Source organism: Fukomys damarensis, unplaced genomic scaffold (genome assembly GCF_012274545.1).
Source record: "Fukomys damarensis isolate Sample0158 unplaced genomic scaffold, DMR_v1.0_HiC HiC_scaffold_30, whole genome shotgun sequence".
In the NCBI taxonomy this organism is placed as follows: Eukaryota; Metazoa; Chordata; class Mammalia; order Rodentia; family Bathyergidae; genus Fukomys; species Fukomys damarensis.
In genome coordinates, this window is record NW_022900942.1 from 68,338,664 (window position 1) to 68,366,500 (window position 27,837).

At 51.8% G+C, this 27,837-nt stretch overlaps 1 protein-coding gene across 2 annotated transcripts in view; it reads right to left on the bottom strand.

Annotated features, from left to right (window-relative positions):
* Nucleotides 1–40: 40 nt before the first annotated feature.
* Nucleotides 41–27,837, bottom strand: part of Afg3l2 (AFG3 like matrix AAA peptidase subunit 2) — a 34,700-nt gene continuing 6,903 nt past the window's right edge. Inside the window, exons 1-12 of one of the 2 annotated variants that reach the window (XM_010639016.3) lie at nt 22,987–23,062; nt 20,609–20,707; nt 17,996–18,269; nt 16,576–16,713; nt 12,909–13,062; nt 12,201–12,308; nt 11,995–12,120; nt 10,325–10,435; nt 9,005–9,120; nt 5,822–6,022; nt 4,218–4,412; nt 41–1,851 (exon numbers count right to left, since the gene is read on the bottom strand). In XM_010639016.3, coding sequence (XP_010637318.1) covers nt 1,606–1,851; nt 4,218–4,412; nt 5,822–6,022; nt 9,005–9,120; nt 10,325–10,435; nt 11,995–12,120; nt 12,201–12,308; nt 12,909–13,062; nt 16,576–16,713; nt 17,996–18,269; nt 20,609–20,707; nt 22,987–22,991 — 1,773 coding nt within the window. In that variant the 5' untranslated portion in view covers nt 22,992–23,062 and the 3' untranslated portion in view covers nt 41–1,605. Of the gene's footprint in view, nt 1,852–4,217; nt 4,413–5,821; nt 6,023–9,004; nt 9,121–10,324; nt 10,436–11,994; nt 12,121–12,200; nt 12,309–12,908; nt 13,063–16,575; nt 16,714–17,995; nt 18,270–20,608; nt 20,734–22,986; nt 23,063–27,837 lie in introns of those variants that run through there. The other variant, XM_010639015.3, reaches the window with a different exon arrangement.

Sequence of the window (27,837 nt, forward strand, 5' to 3'; positions counted from 1 at the left end):
AGGAGCGGGCCGGGCTGCAGGTCCCCACCCCCTCGGCCTTCCAGCCAGGCAGCAGTGAGGGTGAGCCCCGGCATCTCCACAGCCAGCTGCGCCCTGCCACGGCAGCCCTTAGGGTCCCCAGGCAGACTGGACAGCCCTCCCAGGCCGAGTGGCCCTACCTCAGGGCCTCCTCCCACGGGAAGGCTGCAGGCAGCCCAGCCTCGCCCATCTGTGTGCTGAGAACAGCGGGGTGCAGCCACAGCAGGCCCAGCAGCCCAAGGCTGCCCTTTGGGAACTATCCAGGCAGACTCAAACTTGCCACACACAGCAGCGTGACACAGGAGGGCACGGACCTCTCACCCGCTCACCGCTGCTGTGTGTGTGCACCGCTACCCGGGCACCGGTAGGGAGGCCCAGCCCGTTGTCTGCCACCACGATGTCCTGTCAGCTCGTTGCTCCTTCCTTACCCTCACCTCACCCACCGGCACCGCGGCCTGCCAGCAGCTGCTCTCGCAGTGAGGAGACACCAAACGCCCTACTACGTGGTCTCCACCCAGCTGCCTCACAGGCTGCTGCTAGGGACAGGGACTGCAGAGGAGCACCATCCCTGCTGCAAGGTCCCAGACACGATGGGGACATGGGCCAGGGGCTGGGCGAAGGACCCTGTTCTGTACAACATGAGCTGGGCTTGGGGTCCACACGGCCCTGAGAAGCCAGCTGGGAGGGAGCACTTGCGGCCTGGGGCCACCTGCAGCCCACCGTTAAGCCTGAAGGCACCAGGATACAGAGAGAGCTGGGTACCACCCAGGGAGGGAGCTAACGCACGCAGTTAAAGGTGCCAATGTGACGGTACCTCCCCGTCCAGCGACAGTGCTTCAAGACTTGGCACAGCTTCCTCACACCTTTGAGGCTGACCTGCCCTGGCAGACTGGTGCCTCTGGATCCATAGCTGTGGTACCAGCTAGACTACCTGTAGTCCAGGCGATGGTGAGGGACAGAGCCCATGAGGCAGCTGTGGCCACAGATGAACTTCTAGGCCCACATGGTGCCCATGGCCGGCCCAGCAGGGACCTGGCTCCTGGGACCCACACGTCACACCAGGATGTGACAGCAGATGGTCCTGCCACACTGAGATTCTAGAGATCATGTTTCTTCCGATGTACCGGAGCATAACTGGTAGCCTGCGTTATGTTCAGGGAAAAAAATACCGTGTTCGCATTTATTTCTGATGTAAAGAAGCCATATGTACACAATACGTTCACATTTTAAATATGGTACAGCTCTCTACAGAAAACCATTCACTGAAACAGTAAAATATTAATTAAATCAAAATATTCTCATCGCGACTCCAGTTTAATTCCACAGCCCGTCTGCAGAGAGAAACTGAAGAGAACCAGGAATGAAGAGAGAAGGCGGGAAAAACCTTCCTCCACAGGCACTGCCCGCTGCTGCTCCCAGACCCTCGGCGGGCAGCGCCTGCCCACTGCTCCACGCGGGGGTCCGCCAGGCTCCTCGGGGCTCCTGGAAATCGCCGATCCCAGGCGCGACTTCACAGCAAGGTGGGTCGGCGGCGCCCGGGTTGCCCTCTCGCCAGCCAGAGCTGGAGCGTCAGACACCGCGGGCAGGCTACAGTGGCTGCCTCGGACCCGTCTGCATCTGGCTGGCGCCCTTCTGGTCCGGGGGCTCCTCCTCCTTCTCCCGCTCTTTGTTCCAGTCCTTCAGGCCCTCCGGCAGTGAGGTGTCCTCATCCAAGCTGCCCGTTCCCTCCACAAATTCTTCATACGTGGATTTTTCTGCAAATGGTCTGGGGCCCAGGAGTGTGACCATGTCGTTCTTGTCTAAAACTTCTTTCTCTAACAGCAGAAGTGCAACCTGAAACAAATTCCCATTAAACACAGGTGACAACCAAGCTTATGCAGAAGCGATGCAATTACAGCGAGCTCAATCCGAAGGGCCTCGGGCAGCTGGGAAAGGAGGCCGGACCTACAGAGAAGCCCCCGTGCGCGGCCTCAGGGTGAGGGGGTCCTGGCAGGGCAACGACCCCCCCACCGGCACCTGGCTGCCTGCTGATGAGCAGGGAAAGCACCCATGGGTACAGCAGTGCCCTCTGCGCCCCCACACAGGTAAGTGCACTGCTCTCACGTCTGCTCCTCACCTGGAACCTGACAGAGAGCCCAACTGACACGGAGGAGCCGCCGGCCAGGGACCAGGACTTGTGCCCTGCTGCCCACAGTCGGCCAAGGGCACCGGGTCCTCTGACCTGGGCAGCTTCTGGCTCGTCCCAAACTTCCAACCCCTGCACAGCGAAGCTCTCTCCACCTCCCCATTTCTGCATCTCTTTGGGTTTGACCAAGCCGCATTTGGGAAGTGCTCTTCTACTCAAGTTGTTAAAATTTTTTGTTTAAAGTCCTCCTTCGCAGAGCTTCTATATGCAAAAATGAAAGGCTGAAGGCTGTTAAATGCAGAACTTCAGGGAGGGGGTGGTGAACAGAAGAAACAAGAGGAGCAAAAGCTGGTGGTGCCTGGAGCCAAGAGGCTGAAGATGGAAATCCCATCCTCCCGTGCTGCTGCTGACACCACGGCTCACAGGCCACAGCGAGACGGGACCAGGGACGGCCCAGCAGGCGGCGACACAGCAGGAACGCCGACCTCTCTGGAAGGGCGCTGAGCAAGCAGGCCAGTACTCAGTGCCTGGGCTGAGGGAGTCACTACATCTGCGTTACCATAAGGTGTGAAACAAACTTCTCGTTGTTAAAAACTTTTAACGGAGGACGCGGTGACGCACGCCTGTAATCCCAGCACGAAGGGAGGCAGAGACAGGAAGAGCACCGCGAGTTCCAAAGCAGCCTGGGCTACACAGTGAGTTTAAGGCCAGCCTGAACTACAGAGTGAGACCCTGTCTCAAAAGCAAACGAACAAAACATCCGCTTTTAATGCAACATTTCAAGTAGATATAATAATACAGTTGTAGGCGACTAAATCACCTTTACTGAACTTTAATTAGCCCACTATACGCATATTCTCATTCCGGCCAGGGACAGGAAACCCGCGCTCTGTTGCCGTCTCTCCAGCACCGCTCCAGCTGTCAGGACGGCACAGTGCTCAGCAGCCACTCCGCTGCCCTGTGGCTGGCGCGGCTGAGAGGACGGTGCCCGGCGGAGCCTGGCTCTGCCGCTCCTGCCAGCCAGCGGTGTGATGAGGAGCGGAGTCCTGCGAGCTCCGTGTGAAACTCCTGGCCCACAGATGTGCAAACCGAGGCCGGGACTCAGAAGACCCAGCCCCTCTGCTCCCTGGCCCCAGTCCCGCTGGCCAGTGCCTTTCCCGCACGCTGACTTCCTCAAGGACCGGCAGTACCACAGGACTCCCCAGCACGGAGGTCCCCACCGTGCCGGCCGCGTGCCCCATTCAGGGGCTGCAGACAAGGTGACTGGGCATTTGTGGGCCCACGGGCCACTCTACACAGTCCTGAAGCCGCGACAGCTCGCACCCCATAGCGCCACTGCCTGCGAGCCCGCCTGCCGCCTCCACTCAGCTCGGCTGTCCATGTCCTGCAAATGCAGCCTGCGGTCCGGACCTGTGCACCCCGCACAACTGCACACCCAGCACCTGCCCACCGGTGCCTGAGCAGGCCAGGGAGGCACGGCGGCCACACCACTTTATAGACTGGACCTGGCGCCTGGCTGCTCAGGCTCCCTGTTCTATGCCAGCTCCCCGCACTGGCCGGCCTCCCTCCACGCCCTGGCCCTCAGTCACGGCCACTCTGGACCCTCTGGAGCCACCAAGCACAGGACAGGCACATGACTGGTTCCTCCCAAGACCTGCAACTGCACAGCTGCCTGGATCCCTCTGTGCCAACCCCCTTGAAGGGCTGTTCCACTGTCTTCCTAGCGCGTGTGCAGCACACTCAGAGAACAGGCAAACCCCTATTCTGGTGGTGCAGATCAAGGGTAAGAGGAGGTTACTGACTGCAGGGAGGCCTCTCCCTAGGGCTCAGGCCGCTCACGGGCTGGCTGATTCTCCACCTGCCCATTCATGGCACACATGGGAGACCACACGCTCCCATGGAGGCGGCCCCGCCAGGATGGGGGAAAGAGCCTGCACCGTGGGCCACGCAGTGCTCAGAGCGTCATCCATGGGCTCCTGCAGTGGAGCCTAGAGCTGGCACACGGGGAGATGCAGCCTGGCACTAACGGCAGTTCTGCCACTCCAGGACCCCAGGGCCCCATGAGAGCACCCACCTTCTCCACATCAGCCTTCTTCTCTGTGAGGAGAGCCACAGTTCTCTTGTAGGCCTCACTGATCAGGATCCGCACCTCGTCGTCAATGAGCCTGGCAGTGGCCTCGCTGTACGGCTTCTCCAGCACCATGTCGCCCTGGCGTGGGAGGTCGAAGGAGATCTGCCCGACCTTCTCGTTCATGCCGAACTGCACGATCTGGAAACAGTAACAGGTGGCGAGGGAGTGTGCCCGCCACTGGGCAAAGTTTGCATGGCTCCCGGGGCAAAGGGACCGGATGCTCCATCAGAGAGCAGCAGCGGGGCCATCCTGCTCTGAGCCCCTCGCCAGCAGGAGGGCTGGACACCCATGGGCGCCTGCTGCCCGTGTGAGGGAGGCAGAGAAGCAGGAGCCCGGACAGACTGAAGGGCAAGCCTGGGGACCTGGGCACCGGCTTCTCCTGCACACCGTGCCCCTGTGGACGGGGCTGCCGAGTCAGCTTGAGCCCGTGGCTGCCACCGTGCCAGCACCACGTGGGGAGGGTGCTGGGATGCAGAACCCGAGCTGGCCAGGAAGGAGAAGCTGGGCCAGGAGCACAATCCAACACTCCGGGCCACTGCAGGGAATCACAGCCTGGCTCTACCCTGGTCCCTCCACTCCTGAGTGACAGAACAGCATCTCAGCAGACGGGGAGTGGGCTAGACACCACGTCCTGCTCCTCCACAGACAGCTGAGGAACCAGAGAAGGGACCGAAAACAGGGAAGAGCTACAGGAATCAAACCTACCAACGGACGAGGTACTGGCAGGGAAGCATGAAATAAATCCTGAAAAATTCTTTTTTTTTTTTTTTTTTTGAACCAGGGATTGAACTTGGGACCTTGTGCTCACAAGACAGGTGGTGGAACTACTGAGCTAAATCCCCAGCCTGAGAAAAATTATTCTTAAAATAGAGATTAAACTAAAAAAAGGAACAAGAGCAAATAGCCATAATGACCTAAGAGAAAACAGCAGATTAAAAATGACTGGAAAAGGGGGGCCCGGCCAGGGATGTAGCTCAGTGGCACCGTACATGCCTGGCAAGCACAAGATCCTGAGTTTGATCCCCAGTACTGGGAAAAAAAAGTGACTGTAAAAATATTTTCAAGCTAGACATGGTGACTCATGCCTGCAATCCCAGTACTCATGAGGCCGTGGCGGGAGGGTCTCCATGAGTTCAAGGCCAGGCTGAACTATATAACAAGACCTTGTCTCAAAAAAACAGAAAGCCCATTTAAAAAACTGAGGCCTTAGAATTAGAGAAAGTGCTGAACAAAGAAGAGCTGTGGTATAGCTAGCAGTTCCTGAAAAAGTCACACACAACACATCCAAAGATGGCAAAACCTACTGCCCAGAACCGGACACCAGGAGAGTGAATGACCACAGGGAGGGTGTGACAAGCGAGGAGCGGCTGCTGGGGGACTGGAGGGAGGGAGGGGCAGGTCCTGCTGTGGGTGTGCTGTGTGCAGACAGGACGCTCAGGAAGCCTCGTTTTGCTCTTCCTTGGATCTAAGACGTACGCCCTGCCACAAAACTGCAGCCAGAGACGCAGGACCATGCTGGATGCCAGCTCCCAGGCCTGCTGACTCACCTGGGCATAGGCGCTCTGTGTGACCTTCCGCAGGTCGTCCTGGGCACCGGTGGTGATCCTCCCAAAGAAGATCTCCTCAGAGACTCTGCCACCCAGGGTCATGCACATCCGGTCCAGGAGCTGCTCCTTGGTGTACAGGTACTGCTCCTTTGGCAGGTACTGGGCGTAGCCTAGCCCTTTGCCACGGGGGATGATGGACACCTGGGCGGGAGAAAATGCATGTGTTGAACAGCCCGCTGCACACAGGCGCCAGCATGTATCTGCTCAGGACGCTGAACTTGGCAGCAGGAGGCCCAGCTAAGGGACAGCAAGCAGAGACAGCCAGCAGGTGCCTCCCTTCCGGACTCCACCTCCAGGCCTACACAGGACTTCCTGTTCCTCTGAGACTCAGCTGAGACCGCTCCACTTGACCAAAGGTGCCCTGGGTGAGAGCGACAGGCAGATTCAATCGCTCTGCAAGCACAGCCACCAGCTTCATTGGGGGCGGGGTGGTAGCTGGGCTCTGCCACCCGTTTCCTCTCCCAGCCCTCTTTTACAGTCAGACAAATCCCTTTCATCTTTTAAAGCCAACTTCACTGAGGGTGGATTTCTAGAGTAGAAGTACCCGTTCTAAGGACAAAGCTCAATGGTTCTGATGAGCACAGCTTCTGAGCACAATGACAATACCCAAAGTTGTCACTGTGGCCAGCACTCCCCAGCTGTGTATAAACGCAGCCGTAGGGTGCATCCTTTCTACAGCCGGCTCCTTCCCCATGTCTGAGGTTTACCCACACTGCAGGGTCCACCCCCTTTACCACTGTGGGCCGCTGGATAAGGGACTCAGACGGACACTCCTTCTTGATGGACGCCCATGTGCTTGGGCCATGGCCGTTGCAAACAAAGCAGTGACAATCTGTGGACATTTGCACTTATCTTGGGCCAACACCACTTTGTGGGCCTGCCTGGATTTTGGAAGTGTTTACCTTTGTAAGAAACCAGAAGCTTCTTGGGGCTGGGGATTTAGCTCAGCGGTTTGGTGGCCTGCCTTGCAAGTGCAAGGACCCAAGTTCGATCCCCGGTACCAAAAAAAAAAAGAAATCAGAAGCTTCTTTCCCAAGGGGCTGCACCATTTTACAGGCGAGGCTCCAACCGCTCCTCATCCTTACTGACAATAGGCTGTGCACAAGAGCGTTCCTGGTGTTTCGTCATTTCACTGCGATTTGATGTGCAGCTCCCTGAAGACTAGCGGCACTATTCTCCGGCACTGAGTACTCACTGCACACCTGCCCACTGTTGCGTTAAGAGTTACTGACAGGCTGCCTGCAGCAGACCCAGTTCCCCGTCATAAACAGACACTGCAAACAGTCAGAGCATAGGTCTGCCTTTCCAGTCTCTTAACAGGGTCTTACAAAGACAAAAAGGTGTTTAATTTTAAGAGATGTTTAATTTTTTTAGGTGTTTTTATGAACTTCTTCTGTGGTTCATGCTGTTATACTGAGAATTGTCCATACTCGAGGCCACAAAGATTTGTACCTCTGTTGGCCTTTAGAAATGCTGCAGGGTCCAGGTTCACTTGCTCACATGCATCTTGGTACCAGAATCACCGGCTCATCAGACCACCTTTCCTCCCGTGAGTGACTCTGGTCCCTCAGTGGACAATGAGCTAAGTGGCCCCGCAGTGGACAGAGACCTCTGTCCAGTCCTCTTACCAGGGCCTCCATCTGCACGTGCAGCTGTGTAGTCTCAAAGCTGGGAGGTAGAACCCTTCCACTTACCTGTTTTGGCTATTCTGGTTCACCTATATTCCCACACAACTTTAGATTCAGCACCACAATTTACACAAAATTATGGTAAGAGAGTGAAACTAGACCAATAGGTTTTTTGGGTACCAGAGATCAAATTCAGGACCCTGTGCTTGCAAGGTAGATGCAGTTGCCGCTGAGCTACATTCCCAGCCCCCAGTAGGTTTTTTGAGGCAAGGTCTCACTATCGCGCCCAGGCTGACCTCAAGCTCGTGATTCTCCTGCCTCAGCCTTCCAAGTAACTGGGACTACAGATGTGTGCCACTGCACCTGCCTAAATCTGTAGGTCTGGGGAGAACTGATGTAACATTCTGTGATACAGTATTTTTATTTTACTTTTATGTCTGGCTAACTCAATGTATAGGTCTGAAAAATATTTTCTTTAAATATTCCGTATTTCATGTTTTGGGATGCTCAGAAAAATGGATTTTTCTTTCCTGGTAGTGGGTACGTAACTTGGGCCAAGAAGCAATCTTTGCAGCTGCCATTGATTGATTGATTGATTGATTCCTTTGAGAGAAGGATTCCCTCAGTAGTTCAACTGTCCAGGCTGGGTTGAATCTGTGATCCTCCTGCCTCAGCTTCCCAGGGTGCTAGGATTTTAGTCATGCACCATCATGCCAAGCGTGCAAATGGATTTTTTTTTTTTAGGTTCAAGGACAGCAGCATCAATATTTAATTATCTGCTCACTTATTCAGGAAGAAGGGGAGATCAGTTACTACTATACTTTGTGTTCAACCCAATCACCATGGAATTGAATTTTTAAAACTTCATTTTCCAATTATTCATTGCAGATCTACAGAAACACGACTGATCTTTGTGCTCCAAGCTCAATTCTGCAAGCTGCTGACTTCACCCACTGGTTCTAGGGTCAGCAGGCTCTGGGCTACTTTGCTGTTCCCTCTCCCAGGACCCGGATTTCCAGGTGTCTTCTGACAGCCCCAGCAGTGAGCAGCTTTGCTGCCATCTGCCGGACAGTGTGGGGGTCACACAGGGCCACCTCTGGCCTCCTCCACTCCCTGGGCCCTGTGCACACTTTGTCAGGGATCCGGTGGCTTCACTCAGATGTGGGTCCCGCCCTCTGGAGTTCTTCATCCCAGCATTCTCTTGCCCTCTGCCACCTCCAGAAGGCAATGCTCCCGTGCCTGCTGTGGCGGATAGAGCAGGCACTCTGTCTCACAGCCAAGGCCGTACTGTCCAAGAGTGAACTCCCCCACCTCCGCTCCGCTCTGGGACCTTCCTGTCCCTCCAGACAGCTCTGTCCTCACCGCATACCTTGCCGAGGGAGGGCCAGACGAACCACTTCATATATGCAGCACGCACTGAGCATTCATGTCCCCACTGGGCGCCCTGTCCCCGCATGGCCCCCGGGGCACTCCGCCGCCCCACACTCGGCCTCACCTTTAGGAGAGGGTCTGCATGCTCCAGGTACCAGCCGGCGACTGCGTGGCCTGCTTCATGGTATGCCACTGTCTTCTTCTCCTCAGGCTGCAGGACCTGGGTTTTCTTCTCCAAGCCTAACAAATAAGAAACCATTCACCGTGTCAGGGACATGACAGTGAACGACAGCTGCACAATGCTACACATTCCCCTTCTAAAATGTGACCGGAAGACTAAGCAGCCGACAATTCAAAAATTCCTAATGGTGGCCAGGACGAAGCAAAGGCTCAAATCTGAGATACCAAACAACGTCAGCACACACTCTACTTCCCCAGGTCCTGCTGTACCCCAACTCTCCTCCCCTCTATTACGCCACACATCCTGGCTTGGGAGGCAAAAAGGAATGTCAAACATCAAATTCACAGAAAACAAAGGACACTGGAACGCACCTCCTCGCCCAGCCTAGGTACTCAGAATCTCCAAGTCCTGACAAAGGAGACGCCTGCCCGAGAAGCTGACCCTGTCCGTTCCTGATGAACAATGGACAACAAAGTGCCAAACTGGCGACACCTGAGCAAAGCTGGCTGGGCAGCGCTAGGCACCTGAGGGGTCAGTGGGCCAGGGAGCAGCAGAAGGACTGAGCAGGTGAGCGCCACAGGCTGAGTCCAGAGGTACCACACTGCTGTCCAGGACGAGGAGGGCTCAGCGCTGCACCCGAGCTCACCCTGCCCACAGCTCGGCAGAGCAGCCCCGAAGTCCCCAACACTGGCACTAATGCAATCGTCATACGTGACAAAGGAAGCTCTGATGATGCTAAAGGTCACTCACTGAGACAACACACTAAGGAGACCAGAAGGTTTTTAGAAGTTCCCCATGACACAGCCCAAGACCAGACTTCCACAGAGCTGCCCCGCGAAGGTCGCAAAGTGGGGGCAGCAAGGCCTGTTTTCTACAAGGGAGCACTGCTTTCCTTCCTTCAGTGCTGGGCGGGTCACAAAGCGGGCCTCCACCACTGGGACAGCACTCGCTTATCCTCCTGCAGGGAGGGTCACCTTATCCTCCCAGTCTGCTGCCCTATTCCAAAGCAACCTTCAAAGGTCCAGGGATGTAGCTCAGTGGCGCCACCTGCCTCGCAAGCACAAAGTTCCAAGTTTGATCCCCAGTATTGGGTGGGGGTGGGGGGTAAATAAACCCAGCCTTCAAATCTGGCTGGGGCAGCAGCACTGTGAAGGCACAGGCTTCTGCCTAGCTGGGGAAGGAAGCAGGCATGGGCCCTAGTGCCTGGCCAACCTCAAGCCAGGGAAACGGTTGGGCTCCAGCCCCGCGTCCTCTGCACCTTACCGCCAATCACTCGCTCGATGGCCTGCTCGAAATGCTTCTCATTTATGGAGTCTGAAAGGTGCCGTGCCGCGATCAAGGCAGCTTCGTTACACACGTTGGCCACATCGGCTCCTGTAAGAGGAACACACACACGACTCACACACCATGGAGGACCCACCCAGCACGGGACTGGACAGGGTTCCAAGAGACATCGCTCGGCTCCTGTACAGCAAGCAAGCAGTTCTACCCTCAGCACCGGCCTGCACGGCCCTGTCCCGTGAGCCAATGAAGCAATGTGTAGTAAGCAGGTGATTACACACAGTGCTGACCTCCCGGGCGACAGGGCTCGTGTAAGAGCCAGCTGAGTGCTCTAAAACACTATCAACTCTCCATTTTACATTCTCTGCTGAGAAAACGACTTTTGGGCATACCTGGCAAACTGCTTACATAAAATGATAAATGTAAGTATTAAACTGACCTAACAAATTAACTTACATAACTAAAATATGAGAAGCCTGCCAAATGCTTTTCAGACCCACGGGGCCCTTAATTTTTCAGATTTAGTAGGAATACAAATAAACTACAGCACAGCATATGTGCTCAATAAACAAACGTGAGTGACAGTTCAGGACTCCTGGTCACCCAGGTCTGCACCTGTGCCCGTCCAGTTGCATGTGCCCTTTGGGGTTCTCCATCCATTTCGTGTAGAAGGAGGGAGGCAGGTGATGAGGCCCCGGGACAAGGACACCATCGCCCACGCCTACAGGAAGACGGTCACACCCACTGCCCAGGACAGGAGGAGCTGCTGGTGGGAGGGAAATGGGGCAGCCGCTCGGGGACAGCCTGCAGTTCCTCAGAAAGCTCAGGACAGACTTGTCATGGGGCCCAGCAACTGAGCTCCCGGGACAGCGGAAACAAAACACAAGTCCACGCAGCGCTGCAGGCCAGAGCTCACAGAGCATCACACATCACAGCCCAAGGCGGAAACGCCCACCAGCGGAGAGCGGCAGGCAGAACACGGACCCCCATCTACAGGGTGCACCTCGGCCCCAGGATGAAGCCAGATGCAGGAGCACACAGTGGGGTGGACTCTGCACAGCGTCCTGAGTGGACACACGCCGGACGCACACTGTTCCACGTGTGTGACACGTTCAGGCCAGGAAAAGCTATGGACCAGAGACTAGGTTAGGGCTGTCTGAGCCTGGAGTAGGAGGGTGCTGCTCACAGATCCTTCTGGGACAATGAAATGATTCAAGACTGGATAACAGGAACAGCACACTAAAGCCACCGGATCGTACAATTTATACAGATAGATATTACAGCATTGGGGGACTGAACTCACAGGCTTCGCACTGAGCTACATCCCCAGCCCCCTTATTTTGAGACAAGGTCTTGCTAGTTGCCCAGGCTAGGTTCAAACTTGTGATCATCCTGCCTCAGGCTCCCAGAGTGAGGTATGTTAATTTTATCTCAATAGGACAGTTCCAAAAGAAAACCACTTGGGAATTACTTCTTTGATAGTTACAGATAGTGACCAGCAGTCAGGAACCGGTCCTAACCTACTCTGCAGAGGAAGAGGCTGGGTGTGAACAGCGCTGGGCTGGGCCCGGTGATGGGTGCTGACAGGCCGAGCACACACCACCCAGACTCGGAGCTGAAACCCCGTAACTTGTGGGATGTGCGCTGCTCACCTGAAAACCCCGGCGTCAGGGACGCCAGCTTCCGGGCCAGCTTTTCCTTCTCCAGGGCAGTGTCCAGCTTCAGGGGCCGGAGGTGAACTTTGAAGATGGAGGCTCTTCCTTTTATGTCCGGGGGTCCTTCCGGGAGATGTTCAAGAAGAGTCAGAGACAGACCGCCACACAGAGTCTGCCAGCCAGCCGCAGCAGTGAGCACTCACCGATGAAGATCTGCCGGTCGAAGCGGCCGGGCCGCAGCAGCGCCGGGTCCAAAATGTCCGGCCGGTTGGTGCCTGCCAAGATGACCACGTTCGTTGTCGTGTTAAAACCTGGGGACAGGAGCAGCAGTGTCGTCATGAGGAGACAGGCAGATGGGGTTCTGCTCTGGGACTTCAGGGCTCCCCAGGCACCGCCCACCTTCTAGGGCACAGCTGCTTTTTCCTTACTCCTCTTGTCCTTCACAACAAAAATCATGCATTGGACTCAAAAGGTTCTAAATATATGTAACTATTGTTAAATGCTTTTCATTCCGAATTGACACACGGTTGTGGGTGGTAGTGTGCACCCCTTGGGTGGCACCTGTGGGGGAGCCGGCCAGTGCCCTGCAGTGCCGCGTGAGTGGGTTCGGTTCCTCTCCACCCCATGGTAAGTCGCCATGCATCAGTACTTCACATTCACCCCGCATCGCTTGGCCATGGTTGGGTTTCCTGATGCTTCGGGATCACAGGTGGTTCTGACTCTAATTCTTGTGCACGTCATTCCTCCAAGCTTTCCCCTACTCTGCCCTTCTGAGCCCCAGTAATAAGCTACAGTGAGCTGTGGGCGGCAGGCCTGCTTTCTGTGCACCATCCCCAGCCCTCACGGTGAGGACTCGTGTTAGCCTCAGAGCCCACAGGCAGCTCAGCGTCCCAAGAGAGCAGCTCACCCACCGTCCATCTCCACCAGCAGCTGGTTGAGCGTGTTCTCCTGCTCGCTCTGCCCGCCGAAGTTGCCGCGGCCCCTTTTCCTGCCCACTGCGTCGATCTCGTCAATGAAGAGGATGCAAGGGGCATTCTTCCGGGCAAGGGCAAACAGGTCTCGAACCTGACAGCGAGAAGCAACAGTTACAGACTCCATCTGCAGAACCAGGGGTTGAACCCAGGGCCTCACACTTGCTTGGCAAGTGCTCTACCGCTGAGCTACACACCACAGCCCTTCTTCACTTTTTGTTTTTTGGTATCAGGGATCGAACTCGGGTCCTTGCACTTGCAAGGCAGGCGGTGGAACCACTGAGCTAAATCCCCGGCCCCCTTCTTCACTTTTTGTTTTTTGGTATCAGGGATCGAACTCGGGTCCTTGCACTTGCAAGGCAGGCGGTGGAACCACTGAGCTAAATCCCCGGCCCCCTTCTTCACTTTTATATCAAGTTGGGGTCTCACTGTATAGCCCAGGCTGACCTCCAACTTGTCATTCTCCCACCTCAGCCTCGAGCCCATTGCACCTGCCTGTTATTTACTAATAAAATCCTTTTTGTGTTTTATATTTCTGAAAAGTCACAAACAGCAAACAAGTGGTAAATAAGTAACTGACTTAAGGTGAGCGAGGTTATTCCCATGCCCCGTAAATTGTTGCATGTGTAATAAATGCTAACAACATCTGCTCTTTCTTAACATCAACAAGTACGTACTTTTTTTCCCTATTAAAGGACACCATGGCCAAGCACGTCGGCTACGCCTATAATCCCAGCACACTGGGAGGCTGAAGCAGGACCTCATGTTCAAGCCCTGTCTGTACAACTCAGTGAGAGCCTGTCTTAATGTTTTAAAAAGGGGAGCAGGGCTGGAGACAGAGCACCCTCGCTTCATCCCCAGTGCTGTAAACAACACACAGCACAGCAGAGCTGTGAACTTCAACTCCCGGGGCAGGGCAGGGAGCCTCCCATCTCTCGAAGCCTCCCAGGAGGGAGCCGAGGGCCAAGCAGGTCTGTGATTACAGCACTGTCTGTAATCGCCTTCTTACTACACATAGCTTCATCGGCGCCCGGGGCAGGGCCGTGCAGACTGCTGCTGAGGGTAGAACTGCTTGCTTATTATATGAGCTGAGCGATGTATCCATAGCGTCATGTCCAGTGTGGCGTGGGGCAGGTCCTCAGGCACTGGCTGATGGCAGCAGAAGCCCTGCCTCACAACTGACCACCTGCTCTGGGAGACACAGGCTCCCAGTGCTCCCATCCCTTTCCAGGGTCTCCCAGTCCAGCTGTTCTGCCTGGCTTTCGAATTTCCACCCCACGAGGCTGGTCACGTCTCCCCGTGTGTGCACCCCGCCTCAACTGGACCCCGGGGCCTTGAAAGCCCCCACAGGGAAGCGGCCTGTGTCTGCCCACATCTACCCTTCCCCTGGCGCCACCTACCAGGCACGCTCCGGCCTGTTCCCCTCTCTGATCCACCTTTGTTCCTGCCGAACCCACACTGCCAAGGTGCCCGACACCCAGCTTGCCCTGCCACTCCTAGGCCTCCCCACACGTCCTGGGGCTCTCACACCACCAACTCCTCACTCCTCAGCTTCCCTCCTCACCCTGCACTGGTCTCCGTAGTCTCCGACTCCTACTTACATCTCATGGGTCTCCCACCTGGCTCATAAACATCTGACCTGCTGAGCTCCTACTGCTCCTCGAAGCCCAGCTGAGTGCAGCAGCCCCGAGCATGCTGCTGATGGGAGAGCCACGTGACCACGCCTGCTGTAACTGGTGACACAATGTGTCCTGCTCAGTATAAGCAGATTCATGAGGTTTGTCAAAGTACTGGGACAGCACTCTACATTCATGAAGTCAACATTTTAGATGCTGATGAAATAAAAACATTCACACCTGATTTTAAAACTTGCAAAGCAACAGTAACCAGGACTACGGTACTAGCCTGAGGACAGATACAGATCAAGAGGACAGGACTGAGAGTCCAAAAATAAACCAAGACTATTCCATGGGAAAAAAAGTCTCTTCAACAAACGATGCTGGGCAAACCAGATATCCACAAGCAAAGGAAATAAATTAGACCCTTACCTCACGCCAAATACAAAATCAACTCAAAATGCACCACTGATCTAAAGGTTTATAACTGGACTACAAACTTTTTTTTTTTTTTGGTACTGGGGATTGAAGTTGGGTCCTTGCACCTGCAAGGCAGGCGGGCGGCACCACTGAGCTAAATCTCTGGCCCACTACAAACTCTTTTGAGAAAATAGGCATCAACATTCATGGTCTTAGATTTGGCAATAAATTCTTAAACATGACACCAAATGCATCAGCAACTAAAGAAAAAATGAAAAATACTTCATCAAAATTCAAATCATTTGTGCTTCACTATCAAGAAAGTGAAAAGAAAACCCACAGGAGATAATGTTTGCAAACCATGTGTGTGATTAGGAGTTAGCATCCCAAATCTATGAAGAACTCCAACCACTCAGTAACCACACACAGCCCAGCTGAAACCTGGGTGAAGGTCTACACGGACAGTCTCTTCCCACAAAGCACCCACGTGGCTGACGTGCAAATGAGAAAGGAAGTGGAAATGACAGCACAGCAAGGCTGTACCGCACTGCCTGGGACAGCCGTGACCCAAGAAAGCAGAGCCTTGCCATGTGCTGGCGGGGTGGGACAGGAAGGCTGGCAGGTGGGGGTACAGGGCTCAGGGCTAAGGAAAATTCTGGTGGCCCCCCAGAAAGTACAGCATGGAGTTACTGAATTTGAAAACATACAAAGTGGTAAGAGCCAGGCTCAAAGACTGCGCACTGTCAGGCAAAGTGGTACATGCCTGTGATCTCAGATGTTAGGGAAGAATATGCCTTCTGTGAGGCAGAAGGACGGATTGAGCCCAGGATTTCAAGGCCAGCCCGGAGAGTGGAGTGAATGAACATCCCATCCCAAAAAAGGTCTAGAAAAAGAAAGCCTGCAGGAGGAAAGTAGATTAATGTGTGCTCAGGGCTGGGATGGAGCAGGGCAGTGAAGATGATCATTACAGGGACAACCAGTGTTTCTCCTTCATGTGGTGAAAATTCTGTGTGATTACTGTGGGTGACAGTTGCACAAATCTGTGAATATACCCAAAAGCTATTTAACAGTATATGTAATTGAGGCAGTATATTTTATAGTATGTTGATTATATTTCTTTTTTATTTTTGCACCAGGGATTGAACTTGGGTCCTTATACTTGTGAGGCAGGCGGCGGAACCGCTGAGCTAAATCTCCAGCCCTGTCAATTATATTTCTTTTTTTTTTTGGTACAGGGATTGAACTCAGGTCCTTATGCTTGTGAGGCAGGCAGCGGAACTGTTGAGCTAAATCTCTGGCCCTGTCAATTATATTTCAATAGAGATGCTGTAAAAAAAGTTAACTCACAAATTAAAGCCACTTCCTGAAATACACAAGCTGAAATTAGCTCATGTAACTGACACCTAGCAGGCGTGGGCCGGGTAGGAACCCAGCCCGGAAGAGTCTTGAGACAGTGACCAGAGAGCAGGCCCTCAGGGGACCCCAGGGACAGGGCTGTGCTCTCCAAGGCCCCAGCTGGGGAGCAGCACAGGGCACAAGGAGTGTGTGTGTCTGGACAAAATAGGACTCACCCGAGCTGGGCCCACACCAACAAACATCTCGAGGAACTCGGACCCACTGACGGTGATGAAGGGCACATTGGCCTCACCTGCCGTGGCCTTGGCCAGCAGAGTCTTCCCGGTGCCGGGAGGACCCGTGAGAATGGCACCCTGCACAGAGGAACAATCAGTCATCATCAGGACTTCAGAGGAGGGGGAAAGGCTCAGCCCTGTCTGTCTCACTGGTGCCAGACATACAATGGCTCTCAGACATCTGGCTGTGGTAGAACACTCTTGCATTAAGGTCAAGACAAGGATCATTAGAAAAAAATTTGTTTCACAAAACTTGGGGAAATGTGAAATCGTAAACATTTCCCTTATAAGATTTTCAGCATAGTACAAAAGGGTGACTTCAGCTAGAAATCTCCTGACAGATCGAGATTTACTTAAACACACACTCCAGGTTTACCAAATTCTCTTACTCTTCGCAAGTGAAACTGACTTTGGAACCTGGACAGTGAGTGAGCTGAACACAGACGTCTGCCCCGGGCTACTGCCTTGCCCGCATCTCTCCACTGGGCCATGCAGGAAGCCCCGCCCGCGGCAGGAAGAACACGGTCAGAAGACCCCTCTTTTGGACTTGTCCTAAGACTGTAAAGCATTTTTAAAAGTTTGCTTATTTTCTTGTTTCACAAAGAAGAAAAAAACATAATACCAATGATACCCTAAAAAGAAAAATGTGGTTGCAGAAGGTGAGAGAGACTGTGGGATGGTGCAGCAGAGGAGCCTAGGAACGACATGCGCGGGACCAAGGGCACAGCAGCAAACCCTAGGCCACAGCACGGGTTCCACACGCACAGACAGGATGTGGGGGACAAGGGGAGGACTCCTGGTACAAAGGCTGCCTTTAGAGTAGACTTCACTTGTGGGTTGTGAGATGAATCAGCCACTCATTCATTTGACAGCTGATCCATTCCACAAATGTGAGGTCAGCTTCCGTCCCTCGCCCTGTGGGTGCACAGCACGGAGCCAGGAGCTAGGACGGCTGTCTCACCAGCTGGGAGGAGGGCGGGGACTTGAGTCTGCCTCGTCTCTGTGTGTCCTGTGCCAAGTCCCTCAGTGCCAGGCGCAGGCCACCACGGAGAGGTAGCAGAGAGCATGCTACGCTACAGGGTGGTGACTGCTGATGCAGGGGCTTCTAGCTCTGACAGAGGGAGAAGAAAAGAGGTGCACGAAAGTCTCTGAGGAGGAGAAAACAAGTATGTTCAGGAATACACACAATCCAGGCAACAAGACACACACAAAAAACAGACCTGCAAAGACTGAATCAGACAGAACCTAAGTTAAGCACAGAGAAACAGCTCTGATAGTAAGTAATCAGACTTCATAAAACAACTTGAGATCAAGAAATACTTCAATAAGTTTGGAGTCAATTTCCAGAAGTTCATTTTACCTTTGGGATTTTGGCTCCTAGGTCTTGATACTGCTTTGGGTTTTTCAAGAAGTTCACGAACTCCATGATCTCTAGCTTGGCCTCCTCACAGCCAGCCACATCCTTGAACTTGACGTCTATCTCGTCCTTCAGCACCTTGGCCGTGGTCTCTCCGACACTGAAGAGCCCACCCACGCCCCGGCCACCCCGGCCGATGCCAGCAGGGCCTCTCCGTATGGTGTAGAGCAGAAAGGTGATGATGAGGACCGTGGGCAGCATGCTCAGCAGAAAGGAGCTGCAGGGACACACATTCATATTCCCAAAACTGCACCACAGCACATGTACTTTCCACAGCTGCTTCAGGTACGGCTACAGACATTTTCGTTTTTAAAAAACCCTAAATATTCTAATATTAAATCCAAAGCAATAAGAGAATCTTGGTGTTAATACCATGGAAGCAGAATCATGAAGGGTGACACCAAAGAGAAACCTGTTCTCAACACATATGCTGCCTGCAGGTATTTCATCCCGATCCCAATAACCACCATTTATGCACAGTACTAAATGCTGTTATCACCATTATATCTGAGTCTCAAAGAAATATTTTTTGAACTACTTAAAAATTGTAACACTTCTGGGTTAGTCTGGGTAAAAAAGTCCAGCTCTCTTGCTGAGGTGCAGGAAACCTGTCCTAAAGAAAAGCCTCCCAGAGTGGGTCCTGACCATCAGGACAGCACAGCAGCCTCTGCTCCGAATGATGTGACACATGTCATGTCCAGCCTCTCCCGCCGGGCTCACAGAGAAGTCAAGGTGCCTGTGCCGGCACCTGCCTGGAGGGAGCTGCTGGGGACACTTGGAGCCTGGGGCCACATGGTGCCCCTGTTTCACATCATGATGTTTATTTCAATGTAACCATGTTTACACTGGGAAACATGATGCAATCTAATTGAACTAACACTAGAAGATGTGGGTCAAAACTGCTACACGAGGGCCAGGGATATAGCTCAGTGGTGCTGCTGCCTGCCTCGAAAGTGCAATGTTACAAGTTTGGTCCCTGGTACCAAAAAATAACAACAACGAAAAAACTGCTACACGGTCAAAACAGAAACAAAAGCAAGGATTTGCTAATTTTTTATCTATTACAGAATTTTTAACACTGCTAAGGCAAGCAGCAAGAACCATGGAAAATTCATGTTGATTTCTAGGGGGAAAAAAAATCCATACTGATGAAAAGAACTTTTTACAGGTTACGAGCAACCATCTAAAAACCTGAAATCTGAAATGTGAGAGTTTGAAAAATCTGAAACTTTTATGAACACCAATCTGATGCTCAAAAGTTTTGGATTTTGGAGCATTTCAGATTTTGGAAATTTGGACTAGGGACCCTCAGTGGAAGAGTCTATGCAAATATCGCAGCACTCTAAAAAAGCAGAAGTCTGCAGCACTCTGAAAGGGCATCTCAGTGTGTAGGCCTCAGTAGCAGCTGAAAACTGGGGAACCGGGGAACCAGGCCCACCTGAGTCTCAGGGAGGGGAAAGGTCCTGTGTGACACCAGTGCGGCAGCCATGCAGCCCCACACACTGCAGAGGCTCCAGGGATCCCCACACCCAAGCAGCACATCAGCCAACAGCACACGAGCCGCAGGGACAGCTGGCTCTTCTTTTTTACATTGTTTTGGTACTGGGGATCAAACTCAGGTTCGTCAGTGAGCTAAATCCCTGGCCCAGATCTGTTCACAGAAAATTAAGACTGATTTCTGTGTTCACTCCAGAATTGGTCATTCCACAGCAAGGCGTTCCTCTGCATCTACAGTAGGCAAGGGAACTGCCAAGCAAGGGCTCTCGGGGTGAGCACAGGTGGGCTCCATGAGGCCTTACTCCCGAGTGAGCCCAGAGACTGTGTGGTGCTGGGCTGGATCCCAGGGCCTCACACAGGCGAGCCAAGAGCTCACACCGACCACGCACTCCTGACAAACTCAGCACCCACCCAGACTTCTAGGCAGGGTGATTAAAAGCAAAGCCTATAACAAGAAAGCTCTGGTGAGAGAATTCCTTTAAAATCTAGGAAACTATGAAATAGAAACAGACAACAGTTATAAGGTGGGAATGCTACTCTCCTACAAAGGAACTCTTCATGCTTAAACCCTAGGACAGTGCTCTGCACACAAAACTCCCAAACACTGCTTAATAAAGATAAATGAGGCAGGAGTGGAGGTGCAAGCCTGTAATCACAGCACTCTGGGAGGCTGAGGCAGGAGGATTTAAGTAAGTCCAGCCCAGGTAACTTAGCAAGACCCTGTTTCAAACTTTAAAAGTATGGGGATATAGCTCAGTGTGAAGTCCTTCAGTTCAATCCTGAATACTGCAGAAAAACAATCAAATGTGAATGTGTAGAAAATCAGTCATATACAAAAAAATTGTGATTTTTTTTTTTTTTTTTTTTTTTTGGTACCGGGGATTGAACGCGGGTCTTTGCGCTTGCAAGGCAGGCCACCGAACCACTGCGCTAAATCCCTGGCCCAAAATTGTGATTTTTAAAAGTACAGCCAAATTGAAAAAGGCCTGTTGAAGTCCAATGTGTTGTGAGGCGTGCACAGCCCAGTCAGCAGCACCACCCCGCCCCTGTGGTTCTTACCCATCGCTTTCAGTAACGTAGACAACAGGCACCCGGTCTTCCCCTTCTATGCCCAGCTCTTGCTGTAAAGTTTCCAGATTCCGCTCAAAGGCGTCTACACTGCCAATATTAAACCAGACATATTGCTATAAAAACAGAAAAACAAATATCCTAAGAATGAAGTGGAAACAAAAGGTTCAATTCACTAAAGGGCTCACTGTTCATTTTCTAATTACAATAATAAAGGGTGGGCTTTAGCAAGCTGATAATCAAGCTTCACCCAGCGGTAAAACTTGGCCACAGCTAGCTAGCAGTCTCGGCAATGTTCTACTTGAACACCAGGCCCTGAACAGGTCGTGTTCCCCTCCTCCTCGCCACCTCACAGCCTGTGCCTAGCCAGACACCAATGCGCCTGACGTGGCCCTGCTCTGGACCCTGGCACACCAAGCACTCGCCCTGAGGATCCCACTGGAAGCACTGAGCCACCAGGAAGGCACCGTGCGTCGGTCAGCACTCGCTTCTCTCCCTGGAGCCAGGAGTCCCTGAGAGCCCCGGACAGGGACACCAAGGGCCTGGGTGACAGCAACCTCACAGCAGCACAGAGGTATCCTTCCTCGGCAGAGCCGATTCCAAACCACCACAGGTATTAGAACCCGCAGATGTGCAGTTCTCCCACAAAGCACTGTCGTGCTGACACACAGCACACACACTGCCTCCTGTGTTCTTCAAGCCATCTCCAGATGCCCAGAATACTTGGCCCAGTGCCAGCGCCCCGTACACAGATGTCACACTGGACTGCTCAGGCAACGCCAGGAAAAAAAGCCTATACACGCTCAGGGCAGACACAAAGTTTTTTTCTCAGTATTTTCAATCCACAGCTGATTGGATCCATTGAGGCTGAAGATGCAGAAGCCACAAGCTCAGAGGGACAACTGTGCCCCACACTCTGTTAGTGTCCATCAGTTGGATCTGAGCCCTGGTCCCTGCAGCTGAGCCTCCGCAGTGACCAAAGCCATCTGGGTGCCTGCGCCAGCACCTGAGCACTGCATTCACACTGCCTGTGCACAACCACTCAGACAAGCACCTGCAACAAGCATCAGCCCTATTTTACAGCACAAAAATACTGCTTCTCCTTTAACCTGCAATCACCTTTAAAGATACTGTTTTTTAATTAAAACAATAAATCCAAGATGCAAAACAGAGCAACAATCCACCCCTGCTCTCCACCAGCATGTTCCTGGATGGGAACTTCACTGCACTTCTACGTGATGTCTACACAGAAAAGATGGAGAGCAAGTAAGCTTTATACAACAATAGTTCTTGGTATACTGCTCCTTGACAAAGACATAAAACCTTGTGGTTCCTTAACCCCACGAGGCAGAGCAGTCACTAACTCCATGGCACCAGGAGGTGGGCTCAACACCTGGCTCTCAGCACAGACCTGTGGGCTGAGGCTGCTACAGGGCATCAGCAAGGTGCAGGCCAGAAGTGCAGGCTCCCAGGAGGACACGGAGGTAAGAACCTGGGGGACGGCGGGGTTCTTGTGTACAGTGCAGCCAGGAACCACCTGTGCCTCACTCACACTCCCTCCACCCAGCGCTCAGCCCCACACAAGCTCTACTGTCACTCCCACTCTTAAGATGAAGACGCACGGCCCGGAGAAGGGGCTCCTCACAGAGGACCTGGCTGAAGGCATCGCCACTCCACACCACAGCACGGAACCCCTTCTCTGTATCTGAGAGCTCAAACAAAAGCCTAACATCAACACATGCTCCGGTAGAAAACTCAGGAAACACACAGAACACAGAGAACGCCCCCGCCTCGGCCTCCACAGGCCCCCAGCAGCAGGCTTCAAGATGGCACAGTGGCTGCCTCCAGATTCTGAAAGCATGGCAAAAAGAAACCGACACCACCTGCATGGTGACAACAGAAGAAGAGCACTTCTAACACAAAGGTACGAGCTGTAGCATGCGGGCACCTGGGCAGGGTCCCTCCGATGTCAGAGTCAGCTTCTACGGACAGCAGTGCTGGCTGTCACCACAACCCAGCACAGACACAGAGCTGCGAACGACCATGCTGGGAAGAGCAGGGCCCAGGCAGGGTGCGGACCAGTTTTAACGCTCTTGCACTGACGCCTTCATGCACAGTCTTAGCTGTTTCCCCATGCACAAAGGTAGAGGGTGCTGCTGGGATCCACACTGTTCCTCCTCCTGCACCACGCTGCTGCTCGGCTGGAAGCAGACAGAGCACTGCCTGGCCCAGGATCATGAGCATGCCCAAGGCCGCGTCTCCACTCTCTCTGGGTTACACCTGGCACACAGCCCACCCTGCTGTCACATCTACTGCTGTATGAGGGGCATTAATTTACCACCGAGCTTATCAACAATGACACAACTTACCCCATCGACTGGAGTCTTTCCTGGTATGAAAGTCACTCGAACGAAACGCTTGTTGACGACTTCCAGTCTGTCTACCTACAAATTTAAAACATTAAATAATCAAACATACATTTACAGAAAATACTCGAGATGCTCCTACAGGCACTTTGTATGGGATACTTCACACTTACAAAAAAGGTAACCGGAAAAGGATACCTGCATCCGCACCTCTACCACCATGGAAGCCACCTGGCTCCCACACCAGAGATGATCCTGCCTGAACGTCCCGGTCTACACCACACCTGTGGGCCCAGGCAATCCTACCCTCAGCACAACCCGTCCCCACGTCTAAAGATGGGCCCACTCTTCTACACCTTTCTTTTCCTGCCGACGTTCCCTCTGTGAGGTTTACCCAGCCCACCCTCTCGGTTCTCTGGGGTGTCCATGCCCCCGGTAAGCACATCCCCGGGTTGCTTATCCATTCTCCCCACCAGCAGCACAGCTCTGGACACTCCTGCAGACCTTCCAGGAGCTCTCCTGCAGGCAGACAGCTGAGGCTTTACTAGCAGGGCACCAGCTCCCACAGTGGCTCCCACCCCTCAGCCGAAGTCTTCTGTTGCTCTACAGCCACACCAACATCTGCTAGCCTTAGAGCTCTTACTTCTCCCCATGCTGGTATGGAACGGTTTACACCCATTTTCTTTACTCTTCTAAACACACTGGACTCTCGGCAGCACCTCCAACACCTCACTCCAAGGTCTCGGCTGACTCAAAGACAGCACTTGGGGCAAGCCTGTCTCCTATCGGGAAGGTATGAGGGACAAACACAGAGTGGACCCCAGGAAAATTCCAGAGACTCCCGAGTTCTGTTTCACAGGTGGCCAGTCTGGCAGGGAATGGCTCCCAGCACTCTCCCAAAACTGAAGCCAAAGAGCCAGCAGGCTAGGAGGGGAAAGAATGCTGTGCACTTGGGAGGAGCCACAGGGCCGTGCACACAGCAGCTGGAAGAAGGCAGGGCCCACCGCTCCCCAGAACTACCCTATGACGTCCTCACTTTCATGAGACAGGTGCCCGCTTCAGAAATTTGAGGCGGTGAGAACACCGGGAAGACGGAGGAGCAGGAGCATCAGAACTGCCCCGCCCTGCCACGCAGGAGTGCGCTGAAGCTGCAAAATGCAGGGCAGGCCCAGTCAGAGGAAGGAGGGGCGGAGGAGGATGAGGAGGGGAGAAACAGGGAGGGCCCTAAACAGCAACCTGGAGAGGAGGAGAAAATGTCATTTCCAGAGTGTGCTACGAGACTCACAGGGCCAGCTTTCAGCACCACCACAAAATTAAAAATCACAAAGCATACAGAGACAGAGAAGTGTGGCTCATTAAAACAACAACAGGGCTGGTGATTTAGCTCAGTGGTTCCAGCACCTGCCTCACAAGCACAAGGGCCTGAGTTCAATCCCGGTACCAAAAAAATAAATAAATAAAAGAAAAACAACAACAACAACAACAACAACAACAACAACAACAACAGACATAAACTCTCCCTAGAGAAGAGCGGATGGCAGATGTTTTAGACAAAGGATTAAAATGCTTAAAGAGCCAGGCAAGGTGACACATGCCTATAATCACAGCACTCTGGGAGGCTGAAGGAGGATCATGAGTTTAAGTCCACCCTGGGTGGCTTAGCAACTTAGCAAGAACCTGTCTGAAAAAAAAAAGTCTTGGGTTGTAGGCTCAGTACAAACGCCTGGGTTCAATCCTCAGTACTTGGAGAAAATAATAAAGCTCAAAGAACTAGAAGGAAAATACAAAAGAAATCAAGAAAATGAACAAAACAAAAATATCAATAAAAAGAAAATTTAAAACAGAAACAAAAGAAACCGGAGCTGAAGAGTACAACAGCTGAAATAAAAATTCATCAGAGGGGTCCAGAGGCAGGAGAACAAAACAATGAACAACAGGACAACTGAAATTACAGAGCTTGAGGAACAGAAAGAAAAACAACCAAAGAAAAGTGATCAAAGCCTCAGGAATCCGCAGGGCCCATCAAGTGGATGGACTTGGACACACACTGTGGTCACAGGAGAAGAAAGGGGCAGAGAGAATACTTTTTAAAAATACAGCTGAAAACTTTCCATATTTGATGAAAAACAAGAATAAGAACAACAACAAAAAAAGAATAAGAACAGCTGCACCCAAGCTGGGCGTGGTGGTGCACACCTGTAATACCAGCACTTGGGAGGCTGAGGCAGGAGGATCAGTGTGAGTTCGAGACAGCCTGGGCTACATAGTGAGTTCCAGGTTAAGTCTCAATTACATAGTGAGACCCTGTCTCGAACAGAACAACACAGAACAGAAAAGAAAAGAAAAGAAAAGAAAAGAGCTGCACCCAATGAACTTAAGTAAAATGAACCCAGAGACCCACGCTGAGAACATTATGTACAATAAAACTTCAAAGTCAAAGAAAAGAGGAATTTTAAAAGTTACTCATCATATACACAGGCTCTCAAATAAGATCATGAACTATTTCTCATCAGAAACTGGAGGCCAAAGACAGTGGGCCAATACTCAAAGGGGTAAAAGAAAAATCTGCCAGCCAAGAATTATTCACTCGGCAAACTGTCCTTCCCGGTGAAGGAAAGCCGGGGTGAGGGTGCATTACCACTGGGCCTGTCCTGCAGGAAACACCCAAGAAACAACCCCTACACAGTGACATCAAGGGACACCAGAGACACACGGGAAAAGGAAGGTCTCAACAGTGATAAATCCAGGGCCACTATGAAAGCTAACGTTACTGCAGCTTTGGTCTGTAACTCCACAGTTTGTTGACTGATGCCTTTGAGGTAACTGCCAAGTTATGTTCAGGGCATACGATATATAAAGACATAATCCTGTGACACCACAAACAGGGCACAGCTGGGGTTGTTCTATGTCACAGATGTGAAGCCAGTACAAATTCATTAGTATTGTTAACTTTAGGATATAAAATATAACCCCATGGTAAGAACAAAGAAAACATATAAAATATAAGGAAGGAATTTAAATATTTCACTACAAAAAAAATCTATTAAACACAAAAAATAGGAAATAGGCACAAAGAGCTGTAAGACATACTGGTAGGAAACAAATACAAATGACAGAAGTCCCTCTCTAGCAGTGATTATTTTAAAAGTAATAAAATACAGTGCAACTATATGCTATTTACAGGACTTACTTTAGAAACACAAAACCTACTGAGACTAACCCACAAAGAAAGAAAAGTCTGAGTAGACCTTTAACTAGTTATGAGATGGAATCAATAATTTTTAAAAATCTGAGGAACAAAAGCTCAGGGCCAGGTGTCTTTACTGGTAACTTGTAAGAAAACATTTATAGAAGAACTAATAACAATCCTCAAATGTTTCAAAAAATGGAAAGAGGGAGCACTTCCTAACTCACTTTCTGAAGCCAGTATTTGCAGATAATATTGGTTATGCCTAAAGCAGGCTGTGAAGAGTTCACCTCACAACTGGCTTGTTTGGAGAAGGGAGTCTGTCTGAAACCTACATGCCCAAGGTTAAGAGTAACTCGCACCCAAATTCTATTCTCACAACCTTCTTACTCAGAGGACAATGTTCTAATTACAGCCATCGATTTTGTCTATTCTGTTCCTAATTTGAGAATGCTTGCCTTGCCCTTCAGGAGCCTTGTTTACATTAATTTCCAGAGAAACCACACATAACCCTGCCCTTGCATGTAGCTTGCCTTTACTCCAACTGAATGCCAATGAGTCAGCGCCTGAACTGGCCAGCACCTCTGTCAGTTCCACTGGCACTGGTCATCCTGGCATCCTGCCTTCTCTCCTAGTCCCGTCTTTTAGTTTTATTTCTCAGGCCTGTGTCATATACTGGGCAGGATACTGGAACCTAACTGCAGGGGTCTCCAGTAGCACTTTCCTGACACCAAGGCCAGATAGGAACACTACCAAGAGAGAACTACAAACTGATACCCCTTAGGAACACATATGCAAAAGTCCTCAGGACAGCAGCAAACCTATTCTGCATGTTAAAGGACTAAGTGGGATTTAGGATGCAATGTAAGGATGGTTTGACACACACAAATCTACTGGTCACCTATGACGTTATCAGAATGAAGGAATAAAACCACATGAGAAAAAGCATTTGACAAAATTCTCATTATAAAAAAATACAACTACAACTAGAAAGAACTTGAAAAAGTTCAACTAGAACTCATAAAATCCACGTTAAAAAAAATGCAGTGAGCATGTACTCAAAGGCAGGTGACTGCCAGCTTTCCCTCTAGGATTAGGAGTCAGGCAGGGCAGTCCTTTTCCTCACTCTGCCCCACAGAGAAATCAGGCAAGAAAAAGAAACAAATGGTTCCCCACTCAGAAAGGAGAAGTCAAATCACCTCTGCTCACAGATACCACGATCTGGCCCTCAGACAATCCTAACGCCACCACAAAAATTGCTGAAACTAATCAGTGAAAATGCACCAAACTAACAGGATTAAAGTCAATGCACAAAAATCAATCTCTGACAAGGAAATTAAGAAAACAGTTCCGGCTGGGGACACAGCTCGTAGGTGGACACCTGAGGAGCACATGAGAGGCCCGGGTTTGGGCCCCAGAACAACAGCAACAAAGTCATTCCACACACAAGAACATCAAGATGAATGCAATGATTAGGGACTAACTTCATCAGTGAAATAAATGAGTTAAGGACTTGCATAATGGAATTTCAAAAACTAAGAAACTACAAAATACTAAGATCTAAATAAACAGAGACACATCCACGTTCGTGGGTTGAAGACACAATATTGTTACAATGCCAATGCTACCACTCAAAGTAATCTACAGGTTCAATGTACTCCCTATGA